The following is a 22,861-nucleotide window of genomic DNA, read 5'->3' as shown; positions in this document are numbered from 1 at the left end:
GCCACCAATCAAATACCAGATTGTACATACAAGAAACGGCTGCAACCAATAAGACAGAAAATAACAAAGCATTGTGAGGATATGAAGAAAGATACGTAGGGATATAAAATTCAAACTACTTTGGAAAATAGTTTACCAGTTTCTCAGAAAAAGTCAAACATAAATTTATGATACAAATCAGTAATTTTATTCCTAGATATCGACACAAAAAGAGTCTACCCAAAGATTTGCACACAATCACTCATAGCAGCCTTACTAAACAGTCCAAATGTCCATCAGCTGGTGAAGGGATAAGCAAAATGTATATCCATAAAATGGATATTGTTCAGCAATAAAAAGAAATGAAGTACTGATTCATGCTATGGCATGATTAAAGCTTGAAAACATTACGCTAACTGAAAGAAGCCAGACACAAAAGATTATATATTAGATTACTCCGTTTACATGCAATACCCAGAAAGATAAAAACTACAGAGCTAGAAAGTGGGCTAGTGGTTGAATGGGACTGGGGGTTAAGAACAAGAACTGACTGGCACAGGGATCTTATTAGGGTGATAAAATGTTCTCAAACTCGATTACAGTTACAGTTGATTGGTGAATTTAATTTTTTTCTGTTTGGTATTAGGAATTGGACCCAGGGGTGTTCCACCTCTGAGCTACACCCCCAGGCCTGTTTTATTTATTTTGAAACAGGATCTCACTGAGTTGCTGAGAGTCTTCCTATATTGCTGAGGCTGTCCTCACACTTGTGATCCTCCTGTCTCAGCCTCCCAAATATTCAGATTATGGGCATGTACCACCAGACTGGCATTGGTGAATTAAGCTTTTAAAAAATCAGACTTGTACATTTAAAAGGGATGAATTATATTGTATATAAATTATACAAAGTTATTTTAAAAACTGGAAAAATGTTCTCTATATTACATCCCCTCTTCCCATAATGTGCCACACCCACTTTTCTTCTCCTTACCATATACCGTATTTAGACTCACTTGTCTCAAGTCAACACCAAACTACTGTATTTGTGTGATTGTGTAGAGAGAGGGTCCTGTTATTAATTAAAAAAAAAAAATAACCAAAGTCTGGAAAAGGTGTGGGGAGAAGAGGTTAGTAAACAGATACAGAGTACAGTTGAATAGGAAGAATAATTCTAATGTTCTACAGCACAGCAGGGTAACTATGGTTGACAACTATTAGCTGAGTATTTAAAGATAGCTATTATAAGCCGGGCGTGGGAGTGCATGCTTGTAATCCCTAAAAGCCATTACACCAAATGACAAAGAGAAGTGCATATTAAAGAGATGGCAACACTTTCTGTGTGTGTGTGTGTGTGTGTGTGTGTGTGTGTGTGTGTGTGTGTGTGGTACTGGGGATGGAACCCAGGGGCTGTTCTACCTCTGGGCTATACTCCCAGATCTATTTTATGCTTTATTTAAAAACAGGGTCTCGCTGGGCATGGTGGCGCACGCTTGTAATCCCCGCGCTTGGGAGGCTGAGACAGGAGGATTGCACAGGTTCGAAGCCAGCCTCAGCTACTTAGGCTCTCAGCAACTTAGTGAGACCCTGTTTCCAAATGAAATAAAAAATAGGTCTGGGAGGATAGCCCGGAGGTAGAAAGCCTCTGGGTTCCACCCCTTATACCATCAAACAAACAAAAAACAAAACAAAACAAAACAACAACAACAACAAAAACAAAAACAGGGTCTCACTAAGTTGCTGAGAGCCTCACTAAGTAGCTGAGGCTGGCTTCGAACCTGTGAGATCCTCCTGTCACAGCCTCCTAAGCTCTGGGATTACAAGCATCTGCCACCATGCCAGGCAATGGCAACACCTTTTAGACAGGTCCTATCTACTCTCCACTGAAACCCAACTGTCAAATACATTTTATTTTAATCTTTGCAAGATTGATTCAATTGCTTATTTTCTATTTCTCTTAGTTCACTGTTTCTAGTTTATTTTCCATTGACAGATATCTTAAACCTCACAGAGCCAGGTATATATATTTATTATGTCTTTTTTCATAAATAAGTTATGATTTAAAATTAAACTTTTGAGTAAGAAGCGGATTTCACAAAAATGTAAGGAAACCACTAAAGGCTGGGGTTAAAGAAAAATGACTGTTAACCTAAAGATAAGCTTTTAAAGCCAGGTATGATAGTGCAGGCTTGTAAACCCAGTACTTGGGAGGCTGAGACAGGAGGATTGCAGCCTCAGCTACTTAGTGAAGTCCTCCACAACTTAGTGAGAACCTGTTTCAAAAATAAAGAATAAAAAATAGGACTAGGGGAGCCGGCCATGGTGGTATATGCTTTTAATCTCAGCATTTAGGAGGCTGAGACAGGAGAATCCAGGTTCACGGCCAGCTTCAGATATTTAGGCCCTTTGCACCTCAGTCAGACCCTGTTTCAAAATAAAGAATAAAAAATAGCTCAGAGGTAGAATGCCCCTGGGTTCCATCCCCAGACCCACACACACAAAAATGCTGGGGTACAGCTCAGCGGTAGAATGCCCCTGAGTTCAATACTCAGTACCACCAAAAAACCTAAATAATAAACTAAAAATAAAAGCAAGATTTTTAGTAGGTTATGGCATTTTAACCTTTGTTAATAGAATGCCAATATGGTTTCCTTGGAGTTTTTTAATTTTCTACTTTGATTATGTATATTTTGTATACTTTTTTCAATTGTTTTTAATGGGGCCGAGGATCGAACCCAGAGCTTTGTGCGTGCTAGGCAAGCGCTCTGCCACTGAGCCAAATCCCCAACCCTTAGAATGCCAGCGTGGGACAAAGCACTTCTGTCTGGGGTTAGCTATTCAGGTAAGTCTCAACTATCTTGTGATTTGTTGGAAATACATCTATAAATAAAACATAGTGTCTTCCTTATACTATATAGTGAGAACAAGATACATTTGTAAAACAAAAACAACCCTAAAGTATTTAAATGAGAAAAGTAATATTTATATTATACTAAAGATAATATAAATTGATAATTCTTAAATGTAAAACTGATAAAGATGGGGAAAAGAAAACTGAGTTTATAAGTAAATGTAATTAATTTCATGATTGCTAAATATGAAATATATATTAAAACACTGTAATAAAACTATTAAGCATACTGCCAGGCAGGGTGGCGCATGCTTGTAATCCCAGCATTTGGGAGGCTGAGACCGGAGGATTGTGGTTCATGGACAGCCTCAGCTACTTAGTGAGGCCCTCCTGAACTCAGTGAGACCCTGTTTCAAAATAAAGAATAAAATATTGGGCAGGGGGTGTAGCTTGGAGGTTAAATGCCTCTGGGTTCCATCCCCAGACCAGAAAAAACAAAACAAACAAAAACTATTAAACATACCAAACCCATATAATAGCTTATGATTACAAAACTGTAGTATAGACTTATGTTACTATTTAGGAGAGCTCTCTGGATATAATACAGGAATCATTTCTTTAATGTCTCGTGTGTGTGTGTGTGTGTGTGTGTGTGTGTGTGTGTGTGTGTACACACACATGTGGGTGGTACTGGGGAATGACCTCAGGGGCACTCTACCTCCAAGCTACAATCTTAGCCCTTTTATTTTTTGTTTTGAAACAGTGTCTTGCTAGGTTGCTGAGAGTCTCAGTAAGTTGCTGAAGCTGTCTTTGAACCTGCTATCCTCCTCAGTCTCTGAAGTACTGTGATTACAGGCATGCACCACCATGATTGTCCTTATTCTTTTTTATTTTATCATTGATTTTTTTGGTCAGGCTGATATTTATTGACATATCTGAGACCAAGTGTCCCTGACTGCTACCACAGTATATAGCAGACAGACATAGTCAAGAAACAAGTTTAATACTTGGGAAGCTGAGACAGGAGGTTCATAGGTTCAAAGTCAATCTCAGCAATTTAGCAAGATCACATTTCAAAATAAAAGCTAGACCCGGGCATGGTGGCACACACTTGTAATCCCAGCATTTGGGAGGCCAAGACAGGAGGATCTGGGTTCGCTGATAGCCTCAGCTACTCAGTGAGGCCCTTTTGTACTCAGTGAGACCCTGTTTCAAAATAAAGAATAAAAAATAGGGCTTGGGGTGTAGCTCGGAGGTAGAATGCCCCTAGATTCCATCCTCAGTACTGCCAAATAAATAAATAAATAAAAATAGCTCAGAAGTAGATTGACCCTAGTTTCTATCCCAGTACCGTACACATGAAAGAGAGAGAGAGAGAGAGAGAGAGAGAGAGAGAGAGAGAGGGAGGGGGGGGGATGAAAGGAAGAAAAAAAAAAGGAAAGGAACAAGTTTAATCTGAAGCTGAGCATGGTGGCACATGTCTATACTCCCAGTGTTTGGGAGGTTGATGCAAGAGTAGAACAAGTTCAAGGCCAGCCTCAGCAACTTTTACTTTGAGGCCTTGATCACAACAAGAGAAAAATTTTTTTTTCTTTTTTCTTTTTTTTTTAGCAAGGAGCATGACAATGTCCTTATTCTTTGACTGAAGTATCCCACTTTGGGATATATATTTATTCATTTATTTATTTTAGTAGCACTGGAGATTAAACCCCAAGAGGCATTCTACCTCGAAATTATAAACTTAGCCCTTATTTTTATTTTGAAACAGGATTTTGCTAGGTTGCTGACAATTTAAAAGCACTCTGAAGTTATCCAAAGTAAAAATACAATAAAAAGCCAGGCGTGGTGGCACACGCTTGTAATCCCCATGCTCGGGAGGCTGAGACAGGAGGATCACACAGGTTCCAAGCCAGCCTCAGCTACTTAGTGAGGCTCCAAGCAACTTAGTGGGACCCTGTTTCCAAATAAAATATAAAATAGGCCTAGGAGTATAGCCTGGAAGTAGAAAACCCCTGAGTTCCACCCCCAGTACTATGTATATGTATATGTATATGTATATGTATATGTATATGTATATATATATGTATATGTATATGTATGATAAAAAAGAAGCCAGGCATGGTGGCACATGCTTGTAATCCCAGTGCTTGGGAGGCTAAGACAGGAGGATTGAGGTTTATGGACACCCTCAGCTACTTAGTGAAGCCCTTTGCAACTCAGTGAGACCTTGTTTAAAAATAAAGAACAAAACCAGACATGGTGGTGCATGGTTGTAATACCAGCATTCGGGAGGCTTAGACTGGAGGATCGCAGTTTGTGAACAGCTCAGCTACTTAGTGAGACCCTGTTTCAAAATATAAAAAAGACTACTAAAAAGGATTGGGGGTGTAGCTCGGAGGTATAAGGCCCCTGGGTTTCATCCTCGGTACTGCAAAAAAAAAAAAAAAAAAAAAGACTACAAAATAGGACTGGGGGTGTGGCTTGGAGGTACAAGGCCCCTGGGTTCCATCTTCAATACAGCAAAAAAAGAAAAAGAATAAAAAATAGGGCTAGGGGTGTCGCTCAGAGGTAGAATGCTCCTGGATTCCACTTCTAATACCGCAAAAAATAAAAAATTATTGCAGTGAACAGTGGGGCATACCTGTCAATCCCAACTATTCAGGAGCCTGAGGCAGGAGGATTGCAAGTTTAAGGCCAGTCCAGGCAATTTGGTGAGACCCTGTCTCAAAAACAGTGCTGGGGATATGACTTCAGTAGTAGAGTGCTTGCCTAGCATGTGTGAGGCCCTGTGTTCAATTCCCAGCACTGAAGAAGAAGAAGAAGAAAAAAAAGATATAGCTCTTATCATGTAGGCTCAATTTAAAAAGATAGACAAGAAAACAATCAAAATACAGTCTGATAAATGCCCTGACAGGGATCAGTACAAGATTACAGTAGTAGTAAATATAAAAATAATCACTTCAAACAGGAAAAAAAGGTAGTAGAATCCTAAAAGATCAACGAGAATTAGCCAGTTGGAGGAAGGGCTAAGAAGGAAAAGAACAGAAACTCTAGGCTTAGAGAACAATATATCTGTGCAAAGGCACGAAGGAGAAGCGGCACATTTGTAGAATCATTACATAGCTTCACAGGGAGGGAAACCAAGGGCAGGGGGTGGGGTGGGGGGTGAAGTAGCAAGCAGTGGCAGCAGAGGTCAGGCCAGCAGAGGAAGATCTTGAAAGCTAGGAAACAACATGGTGAGATTTTATGTTTTAAAATGTCTATTTTGAGTTGGACACAGTGGCGCATGGCTATAATTTCAGTACTTGGGAGGCTGAGAGAGGACTGCAGGCTCAAGGTCAACCTCGGCAACTTAGGGAGACCTTGTTTCAAAATAAAAAATAAAAAGGGCTGGGGTATAGCTTGGGAGAATGCCCCTGAATTCAAAACCCTGTTTAAAAAAACAAAAAGTCTTTTTGACCAGAAATCATATCAGTGCAACCTGATATGAAGTGTAGCCACAAATAAAATGACAGAGAACTTCAGAGGTGATAGGGCCGTTTCCCCTTTCCTTCCTTGGATTGAGCCCAAGGGCAGTCTACCTTAAAGCTACACCTCCAGCACACACACACCCCTTTTTTGAAACAGGGTCTCATGAATTGCTGACATTGGCCTGGAATCTGCAATCATCCTGTCTTAGTCTTCCCAAGTACTAGGATTACATGTGTGCACCACCATGCCTGACTGGAAGTTCCTTTATCTTTTGGATACACTCGTTCGTCAAAACTCAAACTATGGCCTAGAATGAATATGTGATTTATGAAAATTATAACTCAAATTTCATTTGAAAAGAAAATATAACTGGCAGTAGAATGGATCAGAAGAGAATGAGATCAAGAGTGACAAACTAGAAAGTTTCAGAAATAATCTAGAGAAGAACTGAGTTTGAGGGGAAGTAGAACATTAAATCACTATAAAAGCTAGTAAAATCACTGGATATGGAAAGGTAGGGTTATTTTTTCCCCAGTGCTGGAAATTGAACTCAGGGCCCTCCCTGCACATGCAGGGCAAGTTCTTACCACTGAACTATTCCCCTAGCCCCCAGGTGACAGAGGAATAGCTTCATGGGGGAATGACCATAAGCTTCATTTCTAATACACGAGTTCAACAGAAAGCACATTCGCACTTTACCGGCAGACAGATTAATACAATGGTCAAGGGATAAGACACGGGAGTCAATATCATGGTAATCATCGATGTCAACTATTATGAGTGTTATGTATTAGACCAAGAGGAAAGGTACACTGAGGAATGAAAAGTTAAATTGATAAAATGGTTCAAAAATGGATTATTCTCCCTTATAATATTGTTATAAATTATTTCCATGACAATGTTATGTATGTATGTATGTATGTATGTATGTATGTACATACGTACATACATACTGGGGATTGAACCCGGGGGCATTCTACCTCTGACCTATACCCCCAGTTCTATTAATTATTTATTTTGAAACAGGTTCTCACTAAGTTGCAGAGGGCCTCGTAAGTTGCTGAGGCTGGCTGCAAACCTGTAATCCTATCTCAGCATCCCAAGTACGGGGATTACAGGCATATACCACTATACACGGCTCCATAACATTTTTGGTTGTGTGTGTGTGTGTGGGGGGGGCACTGGGGATTGAATCCAAAGGCATTCTACCTCTGAGCTACACCCCAGCTCTATATTATTTTTATTTGGAAAAAGAGTCTTGCTAGGTTGATGACAGTCTCAGTACTTGCTGAGGTATTCCTCAAACCTGCAATCCTCCTGTCTCAGCCTCATAAGTACTAGTATTACAAGTGTGTGCCACCACGCCTGGCTATGATAACAATTTTAAAGTCAATCCTAAAGGCAAAATAATAAACAGTAAGAAATAACAAAACCTCTAAGCAAAACAAAGGGAGAACTTAGTCACTCTTTAATACAAATACCTCTTGTTTCTACTGCCCAAGTAGCACTGGGATGTAATGCTTAATCCTTCCCCCTTCCTACAGCTGAACTAATAGTCTAAAGAGAAAGGGAATAGCCGGGCGTGGTGGTGCATGCTTGTAATCCCTGCACTTGGGAGGCTGAGACAGGAGGATTGCACAGGTTCGAAGCCAGCCCCGGCTACTTAGTGAGGCTCTCAGCAACTTAGTGAGACCCTGTTTACAAATAAAATATAAAATAGGTCTGGGAGGATAGGCCAGAGGTAGAAAGGGAACAGTATAAGGTTCACATCTAGACTTGCCTAGATAGAAAAAAGACTATTTGAATAAAAAAATTATTAGGAAGGCTCTACAATTTTGTGAATATGAAATCACAGGTATACTTAATCTACTTATCAAAACCTGGGGGAAAAAAGTATTTTGCCACAAAGACTTAAAGATGCTCAAGGTCAAACTCAATATGGTGGTGCAAGCTTGTAATCCCAGTACTTGGGAGGCTGACAGAAGAATTGCAGGTTCATGGCCAACTTCAGCTACTTACTATGGCCCTCTGCAACTTAGTAAGACCCTATTTCAAATAAATTATAAAACAGAGAGCTGGGGGTATAGTTTGGAGGTAGAATGCCCCTGGATTCAATCCCCAGAACTGAAAGAAAGAAAGAAAAAAGATATTCAGCAACATATAAACATACAAAATAGAAATGGTTTCATTTTCTGAGACCCCCTTCTCTCATACCGGATACATCCCAGGTCTTGATGTATTCTGCAATCTTGAGTCCTGGGGCGGTAGATGGTCAGCCATCTGTGGCTCAGACCCAAAGTCTTTCATCTTTTGAAGCTGTTCTTTCTGCTCTCTGTAAACAAATAAAATGGCCATTGTACATGAGGTATGTTTATACTGTTCCTAAATGACAATAACAATAATATCAAAAATTTTAAAGAAAGACCTATAAATTTTGTCCTAAAAATTAAAGTCACCATATACACCTCTGGGGTAATATTCTCTTGCTTTTATGTAGCTGCTCATCAGTCATCTAAGATGTATAAGTTATTGACCATCTTCAAGGATAGATTCTATAGCCTGCCTCAATATTCTATTCTAATACATCACTACCTGTCACATTTTTCTTTCATCCAGTCAAAAACTCTCATGCTATTTTTTTTCAATACTCTTTAGAAAGGCTCTTTTACTTGGCTTTCAAATCAATATCTGTTTTGTTTTTTCTACCAATACTGGGATTGAACTCAGGGATACTTTTATCACTGAGCTACATCCCCAGTGTTTATATTTTTTGAGATAGGATCTTGCTAAGTTGCCCAAGCTGGCCTCAGCCTCCCCGGTAGGTAGCTGGAATGAAACGTGAATGTCACTGTACCAGCTTCACATCCGTTTTTAAAATTTGAATTAGGTGCTGTCATTTACAAAGCAAATATTTCACATGTAAATTCGAATTTTAAAGAGATTTGGTAACACAAGGCCTACATTCCCACACCCCAACAATTAGCAGGGTAGAATATAATGACTGCTGGTGTTAGATGAAGCAGTTCACCATAATCCTCACGCCATTCCACTTCCATCTGACCCATTTTCACTCATTTTTGTTTCCTGATTCTTGTGGGTATTTTAGTTTATGGTTCCTGTTGCAGGTAGTGAGAACAACTGTTAGTCTATACCTTTAAAAACACCTCATATTCCTAGAGATTACTCATGTTACCCTTTGGTTAACATCAGTAATTTAATTACTGATTAAGTTGCTTTTATTCTTCCTCACAATGTCCACCTTAAACATGTGCTACATCCACCACAACATCTTCAGACCTTTTACAATTTTCTCCTTGCACCTATACAATGATGACTGAAATGAATGCAAAATACAAAAACTTTTCTGCCCCATATATATATTCCTCATTATTTCCTGACTTCACAGACACCATATAAGCTACTTGTATTCAGCGACTGCCCCTATTATCCAACACACAATATATTTTGTGTAGTTATATTTACATTGCCAAGAAAGAGCTTTAAATAACAAAAAGGATGATTAAGAAGCAGAACCTTTTATCCAGCATTTTTATGCAAAGCAATAATGGATGAAAAAGAAATTTTTAAAAAGAAAGGAAAGAAAGCCTGGTAGCTTAAGCAATACCAAACAATCAGTGTTCTCCATAAACAACACACATTATTTAGAGTCAGACAGTCTGAGTTCAAATTCTGAGTCTGCCACTTATTAGCCAAATGAAACAAACTGAATATTACCATCATTTTTGAAATGGGGATCTCTTTTAAGACCTTTGAGATATAAGGATCTGAGATAGGAAAATTGAGACGATATACTCTAAATTATTAGCACAGTGCCCAGTACTGAATAGGTGTGAATTAAAGGCATCTATATTTTAAAAGGACTAACTAAATGTTCTAAGGCATGCTTTCACATGTTCATGAGTAATCTAGAAAAGATAAAAGCCTTAGACTCTATATTCTACTGACCAGAAAAACCTGTTTTTTTTTTTTTGTTTGTTTGTTTGCTACCTAAAGCATCTGGTCTTTCATCTTTATTCAGTTATCTTTCCTGATCATATTTTCTTTTCTAATCCTGAAGTTTCAGTTATAAATTTGATCAGTATAATCCACAAAAGTAGAACATAATTGAAAAATGAAAGAAACACAATACATTATCAAAACCTAACAATAAATTTTCTCAAAAAACTGCTAAAGAAGCTTATGGTCTGAGACTGACTCCTAAATTCCTACCTCAAGATATAGTTGGTTTAAGGATTAAATGAGTTATTATACACAGAGCACTTAGTACAGTTCCTAGGTGTAAAATTATGCCTGTAATAAACTTTAGAGTTGTTACTGCTACTACATGGGAAGCTTTTTTAAAGGGGTTCTTTTCTTTGGTCTTTTTGGAACCGGGGATCGACCCCAGAGCGCCACACCTGCAACGCAGGCTTTTTGCAATGAACTACATCCCATCCCCTACACGGGGAGCTTTATGCAGATACCTATACATATTGTTCATAGGTCAAGAAATTCAAATCCCATTTTCAGTCTCACAAAGAAAACACCTCATAATGTAGAAACAAATCCTCAAGTAGAAATATCTGCTTCCATGTGTAATGAAAGATAAAACATTCCAAAAAGAAGCTATCAAACAAATCCAAAGATACCCCCAGGTAAACCACTCTTGACTTCAAAAGAGAAAAATACAGCATTTCCCAAAGTTGTAACAAAGAGCAGCAAATATAAAGTCTATCAGATCTCATACCAAAGAACAAATTGACTACTGGAAAAACTGGAGGTTACATATGAGCCCCCCAAAATCCAGAGTCCTAAAATGTTGAAGTCTAACACTTGAAACATGCACAAGCAAGGCATGACAGCAACATCTACAAAGACCAAGAACAGCAATCAAGTGGCACATCCCAGGGCACACATTTATAGTTAACAGTTTCTACACACCCACCCTAAACTTAAGACAATACTGAATGACCAGAAATATAAACTGAAAGAATTAGTGTGATAAGAAATTGAAGTAAAATAATTCCATTCAAATATATCACATCACTTAAAAAAAAAAAAAAAGGCAGTCTGAAAAGTGGTTTCCTCTAAAATAAATTACCTTAAGGAGTGAACTTACCGAAGCATTTTCAGTTCTTGTGCAGCTTTCAAAATGATTTCGTGCTGCCTCTGACTGAGAACCATTACCCCTCCAAGGCCTTGGTCAGAGTCTAAGTTTGTATCGGACCCCATCATTTCGGAGGAATGATGTGAAGAGGGCATATGATCTGCCATGGGGGAGTGTCTATCCACATCAGATGGGTACCATCTGTCTGACAACCGTTCTCTTTCCCAGTCCATTCTGTCAGGAGCATAATCTCGCTTTTCCCGCCATGTATCTCCTCTTTCTGGATACTCTCGAATCCTCAACTCACCCCTATCACGGAAATCTCGGTCATACCCATGGTCTCGATTTCTTTCTTCTCTCCATCTATCATCCCGATATCTATCCAAAGGTGGAAGAGGTGGGAGGGGTGGTAAAGGTGGAAGAGATGAAATATCCCGTTCATGAAACTGTGATTCTTGTTCATCCAATGGTCTCCCATAATCTCTGTCCCACTCATTATCCATATTTCTATCATACATATCCATGGATCTTCCAATCCGGTCGACATCCCTATCCAAGTCCCTGTCTACTTCCCTACTGTAGTCCTCCTCCATATCCTGATCTCTCTCCCATTCATCCCACCAAGGGCCTCGCCTATCTCCATCATGAGCCCGAGATGGTGGTGCTGAGTACCTGTCTTCTCTGCTGTATGGATCTAGAGTATCATCTTGATAATCACGGTCACACTCTCTCCAGTATCTCTCTCTATCCCAGTCATCAAGTCTTTCTCGTTCCATTGGTGCATTTCTACCATCTAATGGGAACTCTTCATGTCCTCTTTCTTCTCCATGGTTCCAAGGAGCCCTAGGAGGCTCATCGCGGTGATAAGGATACATTTTATCCCCACCATCTCCTGGTTCTGGTCTGAATGGACCTCTATCACGACCAAAATCTGGCCTTCCCATACCTCTTTCCCGACTGCCAAGCCCTCGAGGTGGTCCCCTCTCTCTGCTCCCAGCTCTTCGGGGTGGTACTCTCTCCCTACTCCCAGCCCTTCGAGGGGTTCCTCTCTCCTGACTGCCAGCCCTCCGAGGTGGTCCTCTTTCTCGGCTGCCAGCTCTACCCCTGTCCTGGTTTCCTTGCAGACCACCTGGTACTTTATCTCGACTGCTTCCTGGCCTCACCAACCCTCTATCCCTGCTGCCTTCTCCTCGGCAAATCTTCTCCCGACTGTCTTCTCTTCTACCCATCATCTTATCACGAAAGTCTTCTTGCTTGACCAACCCTGGGCCTCGACTGATGGTCTGGCCTCGACCTCTGTTCACCAGTCCTTTATCCCGTGTATCTTCCATTCTGCTTTGCCCAGGACCTCTGTAGGAGGAGCTGCTGCCTCTGTTGCCTTCTAATCTAGCATCTCTGTTATCTGGTCGAGGTAGCCCTTTATCTTGGTTGTTTTCTGAGTGGGGCAGACCAACACCCAAGGGCTTAAAATCATTATCTGAGGTTAATGATGATGATGTTGATATTGCTGTTGCTGCTCCTCCCTCCATGTCCCCTACTTTTGAAGAAAAAGCAGATTGAACTGGTTTATTTGCAAGGGATACAGGCTGTGTAACAGGTTGGGCTTTGTCCATTTGAGTCTCCATACTTTGAGAATTCTGTTCCCAATTAGAAGGCTCTTTGGGCCCTTCTGAGACTTCACTTTTAGGAGGCTCTTGTTGAGAGTCGCTTAGATTCTCATCTGACTGAGCTGCCTTGGCATCCTTTATATCTGCAGCAATGGAAAATGCAGCTGATTGCATTTTAAAATTCTTCTGCTGGTTACTACTGGTGTCTGCTAATGGTTCTTTGTTTCCTGAAAGAGGTTCTGCTTGTGACTTAGGTTGCTGCTGATGCTGCTGTCCAAAAGGTGGTTTGGGGCCTTTCCACTGTGGTCCACTCTGTCGAGGACTTAGGGATGTATTGGGGGTAATATAAAATTGAGATGCTGGCCCCCGGGGAATCATTCCCCATTTGCTTTTAGTGCCCTCTGCTGGGTGACCTTCATATCTGGGTCTTGGCCCATCGGGGCGATTTCCTTCAAAACGAGGCCCTTTGGGTCTCGGTCCTTCACACCTTGACCCTAAATCCTCAAATCTTCGAGGACCATCAAATCTACAAGTAAAACAAAAGATATTACTCAAGACAGTAAAGCAGAAAAAAAAATTCTCCATGTAAGAATATTTAAGGCACTTTTTTTTTTGCCTTAGAATTTGTTTATAACAATGACTTTTCTGGTCATTAAATAAATCCCATGTCACCTCTTAGAACCAGTATGTGAAGGTGGTAGTGCTCAGAAGGTCTTAGGACAGGCTTTAGAAATCATGTAAGCATTATCTAATTCATGTCAACATTTCTCCTGTAGCAAGTCACTTATCTGCTGAATTGCTAAAAAGCAATGATAAATATTGTGCCTTGGTAGATAGAAAAACTCACTCATTTTGAACAGAAAAATATTAACAAATTTCATAATTGAGAGTAGTTTTAGAATTAAACTATAACTAAATACTAAATATGAAACATTAAAAGATACATGATAATTACAAATCTTGTTGGAGCTAGCATTAACATCTTGATAATTGGCAAAAGTTTCAAAAAACAGCAGCTGTGTATTAAGAGTGGGCTCTAACATTTCAAAATGGTCTAAACAAAAACATTTCTTCCATGGACTCACTCACTGAACAAATACGTGGTGCACAATCTCTGTCCATCAGGCACTATACCACACCCAAGAAATGTATGAATAAAATGTGATCTATACTCTCAAAGGGTTTACACTTTGGTGAGAGATAAGTATAAGTAAATGTTGACAGGTGCAATGACTAAAGTCTATCTGTGTAAAAAAGGAAACTGGAGAAAATCACCAATTCTACACAGGTGAGAGGAGCACTGTTCCAGAAAGGGGTTATACAACAGAAGATGCTTCAGAGGAGTCTTGAAAAGACAAAATCGCTGAGATCAGGCTGTTGGAATATCTAGATCAGGCTAGAGATAAGAATGATGTGGCAAAGGCATCTCAGGCCGAGGAAGCAACAGTAGGAAAGGCAGAGAAGCACATAACCAGTATAGCACGTTTGGAAGCACATAGTTTAATATGGTTAAAGCAAGGGGAGAGGGAGAGTCAGGAAAGCTGACTCCCAGGGAAGAGAAAGGACTAAAAAGCACACAAAGAAACAAGGCAAAGAGGCAGGCAACCATCAATCCAGAAGACCTTGTGTGCCTTGTATGGCAGAGACTATCAGTAATCTTCCAATATTCATTCCCTCCTACTCCCCTTTTACTTTGTATATGGTACTAGAGATTGAACCCAGAAGAATTCTACCTCTGAGCTATAACCCAGCCCTATTTTTGTATTTTTTTTTTTCCATACTGGGGATGGAACCCAGGGCCATTCTACCTCTGAGCTACACCCCCAGCCCTATTTTTTATTCTTTATTTTGAAACAGGGTCTTACTGAGTTGCAAAGGGACTCACTAAGTAGCTGAGGCTGGCCACGAACTGTGATCCATCCATCTCAGCCTCCCAAATGCTGAGATTACAAGCATGCACCACCTTGCCCGGCTCCTATATTGTATTTTAAAACAGGGCCTCATTCAGTTGTGGAGGCCCTCACTAAGTAGCTGTGGCTGGCTGCGAATCTGGGATCTTCCTGTCTTGGCCTCCCAAGTACTTGGACTACAGGCATGAGCCACCACATCTAGCTTCATTCCCCCCTTTTCTAAAATAACAGATCCTCTCTATTTTTAGTTGGACACAAGGGTCCCCAGATTCTTTTTCTCAATCTCTCTTGCAACTGAAACCAGAACTTGACCAATGGACTGACAGTGAAAATGACTTACATATCCTTCTGGGTTGTCCCCATAAAGAAAAGGGCATTTCCTCCTCTTCACCATTTCCTTTTTCATGATGGCTCTGACATGGTGGTAGAGCATCCTGGACTATGTAAACATGGGGAACATACTAAGAGATAGTGAAGTAAAAAATGAGAAGGAACCTGGATCTCCAAAGTTGTTATATAAATCCTAAGAGGGAATAAACCTCTAACTTGTTAAAGCCATCTGCCTTTGAATCTCTTTTACAACAGATGAACTAACTTAACTGGGTAAAGTGTACAGAATTCTTTATAAACAAATAGAGTTACCTAAATATGGTGTGATTTTTAAAAGACTGCCTTAGCAGAAAAGTAGCAGATGAATAGGAGGAAAAAAGGTTAAAAGATGATTTGTATGCTTTATGCAAGTGAGAGTAATACTTCCTCTAAGGCACTGACTGGTAAGAGGATGTAGAAAAGGGGATGAGTGAGTAAAAGTGAAGGAGGTAAAACTGATAGGATTTCATAACCAGCAGGAGCAAAACAATCATGGAAAAGGAAGCACTTTGGATGATTCCAAGGTTTCTGGCTTAGGTGGCTTAGGGAATAGTTAATGCCTTTAGTGAGACCTAGGAAAGGCTTTTGTTTGTCTGGGGAAATCAATGAAGAGCAATAAATTCAGTTTCAGCAAAATATTTAGTTTCTGTTGCTGTAACTTTAGGCTTTGCTGGTCTAAAAGTCTTAGATTCCAAGGAACTAACACTTCCACCAGGGAAAACAACATGAATTTATTAAACTAAACTTTGTTGAGATTATAACTTTACTTTGAGTGTTGTTGTTTTTTTTCTTGTTTGTGTTTATTTTGGTCATGGTGGTACTGGAGATTGAATCCATTGGAATTCTATCTCTGAGCTAGACCCTCAGTCCTATTTTATTTTTGTTCTGAAACAGGGTCTTGCTAAGTTATCAAACTGGCCTTGAAGCCATGATCCTCCTGTCTTAGCCTCCCAAGTACTAAAATTACAGATGTGCACCTCCATGCCCAGCTTACTTTGAGGTTCTGAATTAATGGGCAAAGAAGGGATTTGGGGCTGGGGTGTTTGATCCTGACCTTTGAGGGGATACTGGGCTATATTTGCATAATGAGGATATGGAAGAGTACGTCCGAGTACCAAGAGATCCTCCAGGATTCCTTTTAGTACTTCTATGTCCTGTGAATGAAGTCAGTGGAAAAGCACGACGAGCTAATCCAGGCAGAACTACTATTCCCCAGACCTTTCAAGAACAGAAGTGTGGCTCACCCAGCAGGCAAAGAGCCAGGACCAGCAGCAATTAGTGAGACCTTGTGTCAAAAAATAAATGGATAAATAGTTTAAAAAGAGCTGAGCATACAGCTCAGAGGTAGAATGCCTCTGAGTTCAATCCCCAGCACCCAAAATAATGATAATGATAATGATCATCATCAGTCTCATCTGTATATCTCAATATTTAAGTTACAGAATATCAAAGAAGGACTGAATCAGCCAGGAGAAGACTGAACCCTGTCTAGTAACAAAATAGAGACTTTATATCTTCATTTTGGAAAAGCAATAGAGTGCTTTGGTTGCCCTGGGATTAAAAACCTCACATTAGACACAAAAATCTACCTATGACCCAATGCAATCAAAAACAAGTAAGAAAGGGAATTCTGGGAAATGCATTTCATCTTAGTCAACTTGATTAGTTTACAAATCCATCATAAAGTATTTATACATACATAAACCCACAATAAAGAAAGATAAGAATCTTGCTTCTAAATTCTAGAAGACAAAAAATAAATATGAATAATAAATTACAGTGCAGGAAGAAGCTATAGTTAAAGGACTGGAAACAGAAGGGAGTAAAATTAAAATGGGCCTGGCTGGTTTGCCCAGAGAACCCCAAGGGGAGAGTCAGGATTCTCAGATAGAAGGGATACTAGGGAAAAACAGAAGTAAAACTTAGGGTAAAAATATGTAAGTTAAAATCTACATTCAGAACCAACAAGTGGCCTTTCCCTAGGTTGAATGTCTCCAAATGCTTATATTCAAAGGTCTCCTCACAATAACAGTTTCTTGCCCTATCACCTTAATAAAGCAAAACCCAACAGCCGACGAGCACTTCACATATCCCCAGATATGTGGATATGCCTCCCACTCTTAAATGCAAATGCATAGCTAAGAATCACTAGGTACTTGATGAATACTTCCAAAATAAGAGGAAGAGACAGAGATAAATACAACATGCATCTGAAGAAAGCATAGATTAATGAATAAAACAAAAGACAATGTAGAAAAAAATAAAAGAAACATGAAATTGGTATACTTAGAGTCTTTTTTTTTTTTAATACAAAGGATGGAACCCAGGGGCATTCTACCTCTGAATTACACACCCTACTTCTTAGTCTTTTTATTTTTGAAATAGGGTCTGAGTTGCCAAGGGCCTCGCTAAGTAGCTGAGGCTCTCCATGAACCACAAGCCTCAGGTCTCTGCCTCCCAAATGCTGGGATTACTAAGTGTGCGCCACCATGCCCGGCTCCTTAGAGTCTTAAAAAAAAACGTATCTATGAATCAAGAATAATTTGATATTTAAACAAATAGGTCATAAGTGAAAAAAAAACTATAGAAAAATATTTTCAAATTCCTAAAATAAAGGGTAGGAAGTTAAAGTCCCTCAGAAAGTAAAACAATAAAAATATAATAAAAAAAATAATCGATTCAACAGGTTCAAAATACTACTAGTGAGGAGGAGTTACAGAAAGAGAAAAACAAGCCAGGTGTGGTGGTGCACGCTTGTAATCCCAGTGCTTGGGAGGCTGAGACAGGAGGATCACACAGGTTTGAAGCCAGCCTCAGCTACTTAGAGTGAGGCTCTGAGCAACTTAGTGAGACCCTGTTTCCAAATAAAATATTAAAAAAAATAGGTCTGGGAGTATAGACCAGAGGTAGAAAGCTTCTGTGTTCCACCCCTAGTACCACCAAAGAGAGGGGGAAGGGGGAGAAAGAAACACAAAACAAGAGGTATAATTAATAAAACAAGAGAAAAAACACAAACACTGTGAAATTTCAGAATACTAGACAGAGATAAAAATGTGTTTTTGGCAATTGGGGGAAGAAGTAGAAAAGAGCAGAAAAATCAATCAGATGAGCATCATCAGCTGCTCAAGCTACCCAAGGTGACAGAAGAAAACAGAAAATGACCCTAAAGCCTGAGGAATATTCAACTCTGAATTCTAGCTCCACTTAGTCAAGTATGAGATAAGGCATGCAGACAAATATGAGAAAAAAAGGCTTATTTATTTATTTATTTACTGCAGGTCTGGGATGGAACCTAGGGGCATTTAAACTCTTGAGTCATACCCTCTGCCCTATTTTTTATTCTTTCTTTTCTGTTCTTTTCCTTTTCTTTTCTCTTCTTTTCTTTTCTTTATTTTAAACCTCTGGGCTCTATTCCCAGACCTATTTTATACCGTATTTGGAAACAGTATCTCACTTAGTTGCTGAGAGCCTTACTAAGTAGCTGAGGCTGGCTTCAAACCTGTGCGATCCTCCTGTCTCAGCCTCCCAAGTGCTGGGATTACAAGCGTGCACCAACACACCCGGCTTATTCTTTATTTTGAAACAGGGTCTCACTAAGTTGTGGAGGGCCTAAGTAGCTGAGGCTGTCTGCGAGCCACAATCCTCCAATCTCAGCCTCCCGAATGCTGGGATTACAAGCATGCAGTACCATGCCTGGCCTGAAAAAAGGCATTTTTAGACATGTGAAAACTCAAAAATTTGCCTCCCACCCAGACTTCCTGATTAAGTTACTTGATCATATCCAGGAAAAAGAGGCACTAAACTTTAGCAGGAAGCTTCAAAAATAGTGAATCTGCTCCAGGAAAACAGTCAAGGGAAATGTAGTAACAGCCATATGCCACATCTGCATAGCAACCAACCAGCCAATTCAAAGGCTGCATGACTTCTGGAGAAAGATTCTTCCTCTGAACCGAAGGAGAGAATGCTATGGTCTTTTGTGTAGGAAGGATAAAGAATTATTTTGAAGAAGAAATTAGAACTTAAAATTTTAGGAAATCATGAAAGTATAATCACAGTATACTACTTAACTTTACAATAAACATTCACAAAATAATGTAAACATTGCCAAGAAAATAGATATTTTGTGCAGATGGGGTTGGAGAAAAATAGAAGAACTAAACCTTTATCAGAACAGGAAGTAAATATATATCTAAGGTGTTTATGTCAAGAAAGGAGCACAATAGCCAAGCATGGTGGTGCACACCTGTGGTCCCAGTATTTGGAAGGCTGAGACAGAAGATTGTAGACTCAAGGACAGCCTCAGCAAGCAGTGAGACACATCAACCTAGAGACTGTGTTTCAAAATAAAAATAAAAAATAGGCCTGGGGTGTAGCTGGGAGGTAGATTGGCTCTGGATTCAATCTCCAGTACCAAAGGAAGAAAGAAAAAAAGGGAGGGAGGATAGAAGAGAAGGAGGAAGGAAGGAAAGAGGGAGGGAAGGAATGATGGAATGACCCTAGGTTCAATCTTTAGTACCACAAAAAAATAAAAAGCAGCAGCATATTATTTAGTGATAGGAAGACAGCTACCCAAAGCAACCACTCAAGAATTTAAAACAGGATACCAAACCGGGTGTAGTGGCACACATTGGTAATCCCAGTACTTGGGAGGCTGAAGCAAGAGGATCGCAGGTTTGTGGCCAGCCTCAGCTACTTAGTGAGACTCTCCACAATTTAGTGAGACCCTGTTTCAAAATAAAAAATAAAAAATAGAGCTAAGGGTATAGTTCAGGGGCAGAATGTCCTTGGGTTCTATCCTCAGTACTACAATTTAAAATAAAAAGGTTCCAGCAGGGCACGGTGGCGCAAGCTTGCAATTACAGCATTTGGGAGGCTGAGACAAGAGGATCATGGTTCAAGGACAGCCTCAGCTACTTACTGAGGCTCTTTGTAACTCAGTGAAACTCTGTTTCAAAATAAAGAATAAAAAGTAGGGCTGGGGATGTAGCTTGAAGGTAGAATGCCCGGGTTTAAAAAAAAAATCCAGAAAACTATCAACACAAATACAGCAGGGTTCCTTATCATGGCATCAAAGGGAGGAATTTTATTTGGCCTGATAGTTCTGATTTCCTCAATAGGCAGGAGGCTAAATTAAAGCTATAAAGGGAAATAATAATGATAATAATAATAATAATAATAATAATAATGTTTTAAAAAATCTTAGAAAGCAGCACTAGGGTATATGGTAGTGAACACTGGCACAGCTATCATGGACAAAAAGAAAGAGGAAATAAACTGACCAGGGACCTGTCAAAGCACACATCAAATGCTAAACGTGGAGATCATATGTGATCCATAGAGTGAAAAAAGTAGGCTGTTCTATAACTTTTAATGGTTTGGTTCCTTTTATTCCTTTGAAGTTACATTTATTAATTCAATGTGCCCAGAAAAATAGTCAGGCAAAATCATTTGTTTTATTGGATTGATAAGTGATTAAGAATAAAATGTCTTTCACAATATATGAGTTAGTGAGAAATCTTATCAAAATATTATCTAATATTACAAATTTTGAATATGAACAAGCTGCCTTCCTAAATTGTGAGTGCCCTGAGGATTTTATACATAACTGACATTTTGGCATAAGCAACATTTACTGAATGCCTAATAGTGCTAGAAATAATCATTCCTAGCCGGACGTGGTGGGACATGCCTGTAATCCCAGTACTCCGGAGCCTGAGACAGGAGGATTGCATGTTCGCAGCCAGCCTCAGCTAACTAGTGGGGCCCTCTGCAACTTTAAGACGCTGTTTCAAAATAAAGAATAAAAAAATAGGTCTGGGGGTGTAGCTCAGGGGTAAAATGCCCCGAGTTCAATCCCTGGTACAAAAAAAAAAAAAAAAAAAAAAAAAACATTCCTAACCTTAAAGAGTTCACAGTCCACAGGAAGAGTGAGACAAAGCAACAATCAGAATAGCATTTGTCTTGGTAACCAAAGTATCTCCAATGTCTGACTCCTTGAAGGATTCTGATACACAACTCATGAAGTGCTACCACTAGGACAGGAAAAACAGAAATCAATAAAAAAAAAAAAAAAAAAAAAAAGGAAGCTGGCCTTGGTGGCACATTCCCAGTACTTGGGAGGCTGAAACAGGAAGGATTGCAGGTTTGCAGCCAGCCTCAGCTGCTTAGTGAGGGTCCTCTGCAAACTAGTGAGACCCTGTTTCAAAATAAAGAATAAAAAATAGGGTTGGGGTATAGCTCAGAGGTAGAATGCCCCTGGGTAAAATTGGATACTGGGGAAAAAAAAGGGCAGGAAAGGGATTCTAGACAAACAAGAAGGTGTAAAGACTAGCAGAAAGGACAAGGGAGGAGGCACTAACAGGTGTGCAGATAAGAAGGGAACGTGACAGAAAGGTTGAAAAAAGTAATATAAGGGAAGATGCTTTGCTTTCAGATGAAATTAGTTAACAGCCGAAGGCTTTCACTTATTTTCACTTGGGATAAAGAAAATGTTGAAACCATCTGAAATATACTTTTAACACTACATAGAAAGGCAAAATACTTATCACTAGTGCACTTTCAAATTTTCAAAGTTCAAAGATGTTACAAAATGACAACCAAATCATTTTTTCATTTACAAAAGTAACAAGCTTTTAAGGCTTTTATATTAAACATATGAAGACAAACTCATATTAAGACTTTATATAAAAATAAGCCATCTTTACATGAACATGGTAAAATACTATGACCTTTCAAAATAAAAACATATTTGAAATAAAGGAAAAACAGTAAGCATTCACTAAGTACGATCATATAAAAATGCAGAAATCGAACACTAGTTAAATGAAAAATGCTCAAATATCGTATTATTTACAGGATTATTCAGCAAATCCCTAAAAAATAAAATCCCTAAGGTTAAGTATAAGATCTTTAGAGTTAGGTATAAAAATTTCAAGATGTGATATAAAATCTCCAGGTTGATTATAAAAAACTTAAAGAGGTATAAAGTCAATAGACCATGACAGTTATATGATTCCACTTTCCTTTTAGTTTTTGTTTAAAATTAATGTCTATTTTCCAATATGTATAACCAAGGTCCTAAGATAAAAATTCCCAAAGCCAAGTAATTATTATCAACAGGAACAATTATGACAAATGAAAACAAAGAAAAACTCGTAGTCCCTTAAATATTCTAGGAAGACAGCTACAAAAAGAAATAGGTCCACAATTCCAAATCCCAAACCAATCAAAAGGTAGTTATGACCGATCAGAACACTTGATATGAAAAAGATGTCCATTCTTTCTCAAAATGACCCATAGATTCTATGCAATGCTCATAAAAATTCCAGCAGGGTTCTGGATACTGACAAGCTGATTCTAAAGAGAATGGTTAAAAGACAATCTAGAACAAGGGTCAACAAATAGAGTTGATTTTTTTAAGCATATTTGAGAGAAAGAAAAAGAAGGAATTTGACAGAGACCAAATGTGGTCAAGAAAGCATAAAAATATTTACCATCTGGACTTTTTTTCATTTTGGAGACTAGTAGTACTGATGATTGAACCCAGGGATGTTCTACCTCTGAGCTACAG

The 22,861-nt window shown here is 39.2% G+C and overlaps 1 protein-coding gene across 2 annotated transcripts in view; it reads right to left on the bottom strand.

The window, feature by feature from the left end:
- YLPM1 (YLP motif containing 1) overlaps positions 1 to 22,861 on the bottom strand; it is a gene marked incomplete at both ends in the record, with an annotated part of 90,022 nt that overhangs the window by 33,248 nt on the left and 33,913 nt on the right. Inside the window, 2 exons of one of the 2 annotated variants that reach the window (XM_080707427.1) lie at positions 8,513 to 8,630; positions 11,418 to 13,538. In XM_080707427.1, the coding sequence (XP_080563553.1) occupies positions 8,513 to 8,630; positions 11,418 to 13,538 (2,239 nt within the window). The remainder of the gene's footprint in view (positions 1 to 8,512; positions 8,631 to 11,417; positions 13,539 to 22,861) is intronic. The other variant, XM_080707428.1, reaches the window with a different exon arrangement.

This window comes from Muscardinus avellanarius (assembly GCF_963383645.1).
Source record: "Muscardinus avellanarius genome assembly, chromosome: 12".
Taxonomy (NCBI): domain Eukaryota; kingdom Metazoa; phylum Chordata; class Mammalia; order Rodentia; family Gliridae; genus Muscardinus; species Muscardinus avellanarius.
Note: the sequence above shows the minus strand (reverse complement) of the source record. Positions and strands in the feature narration are given on the sequence as shown.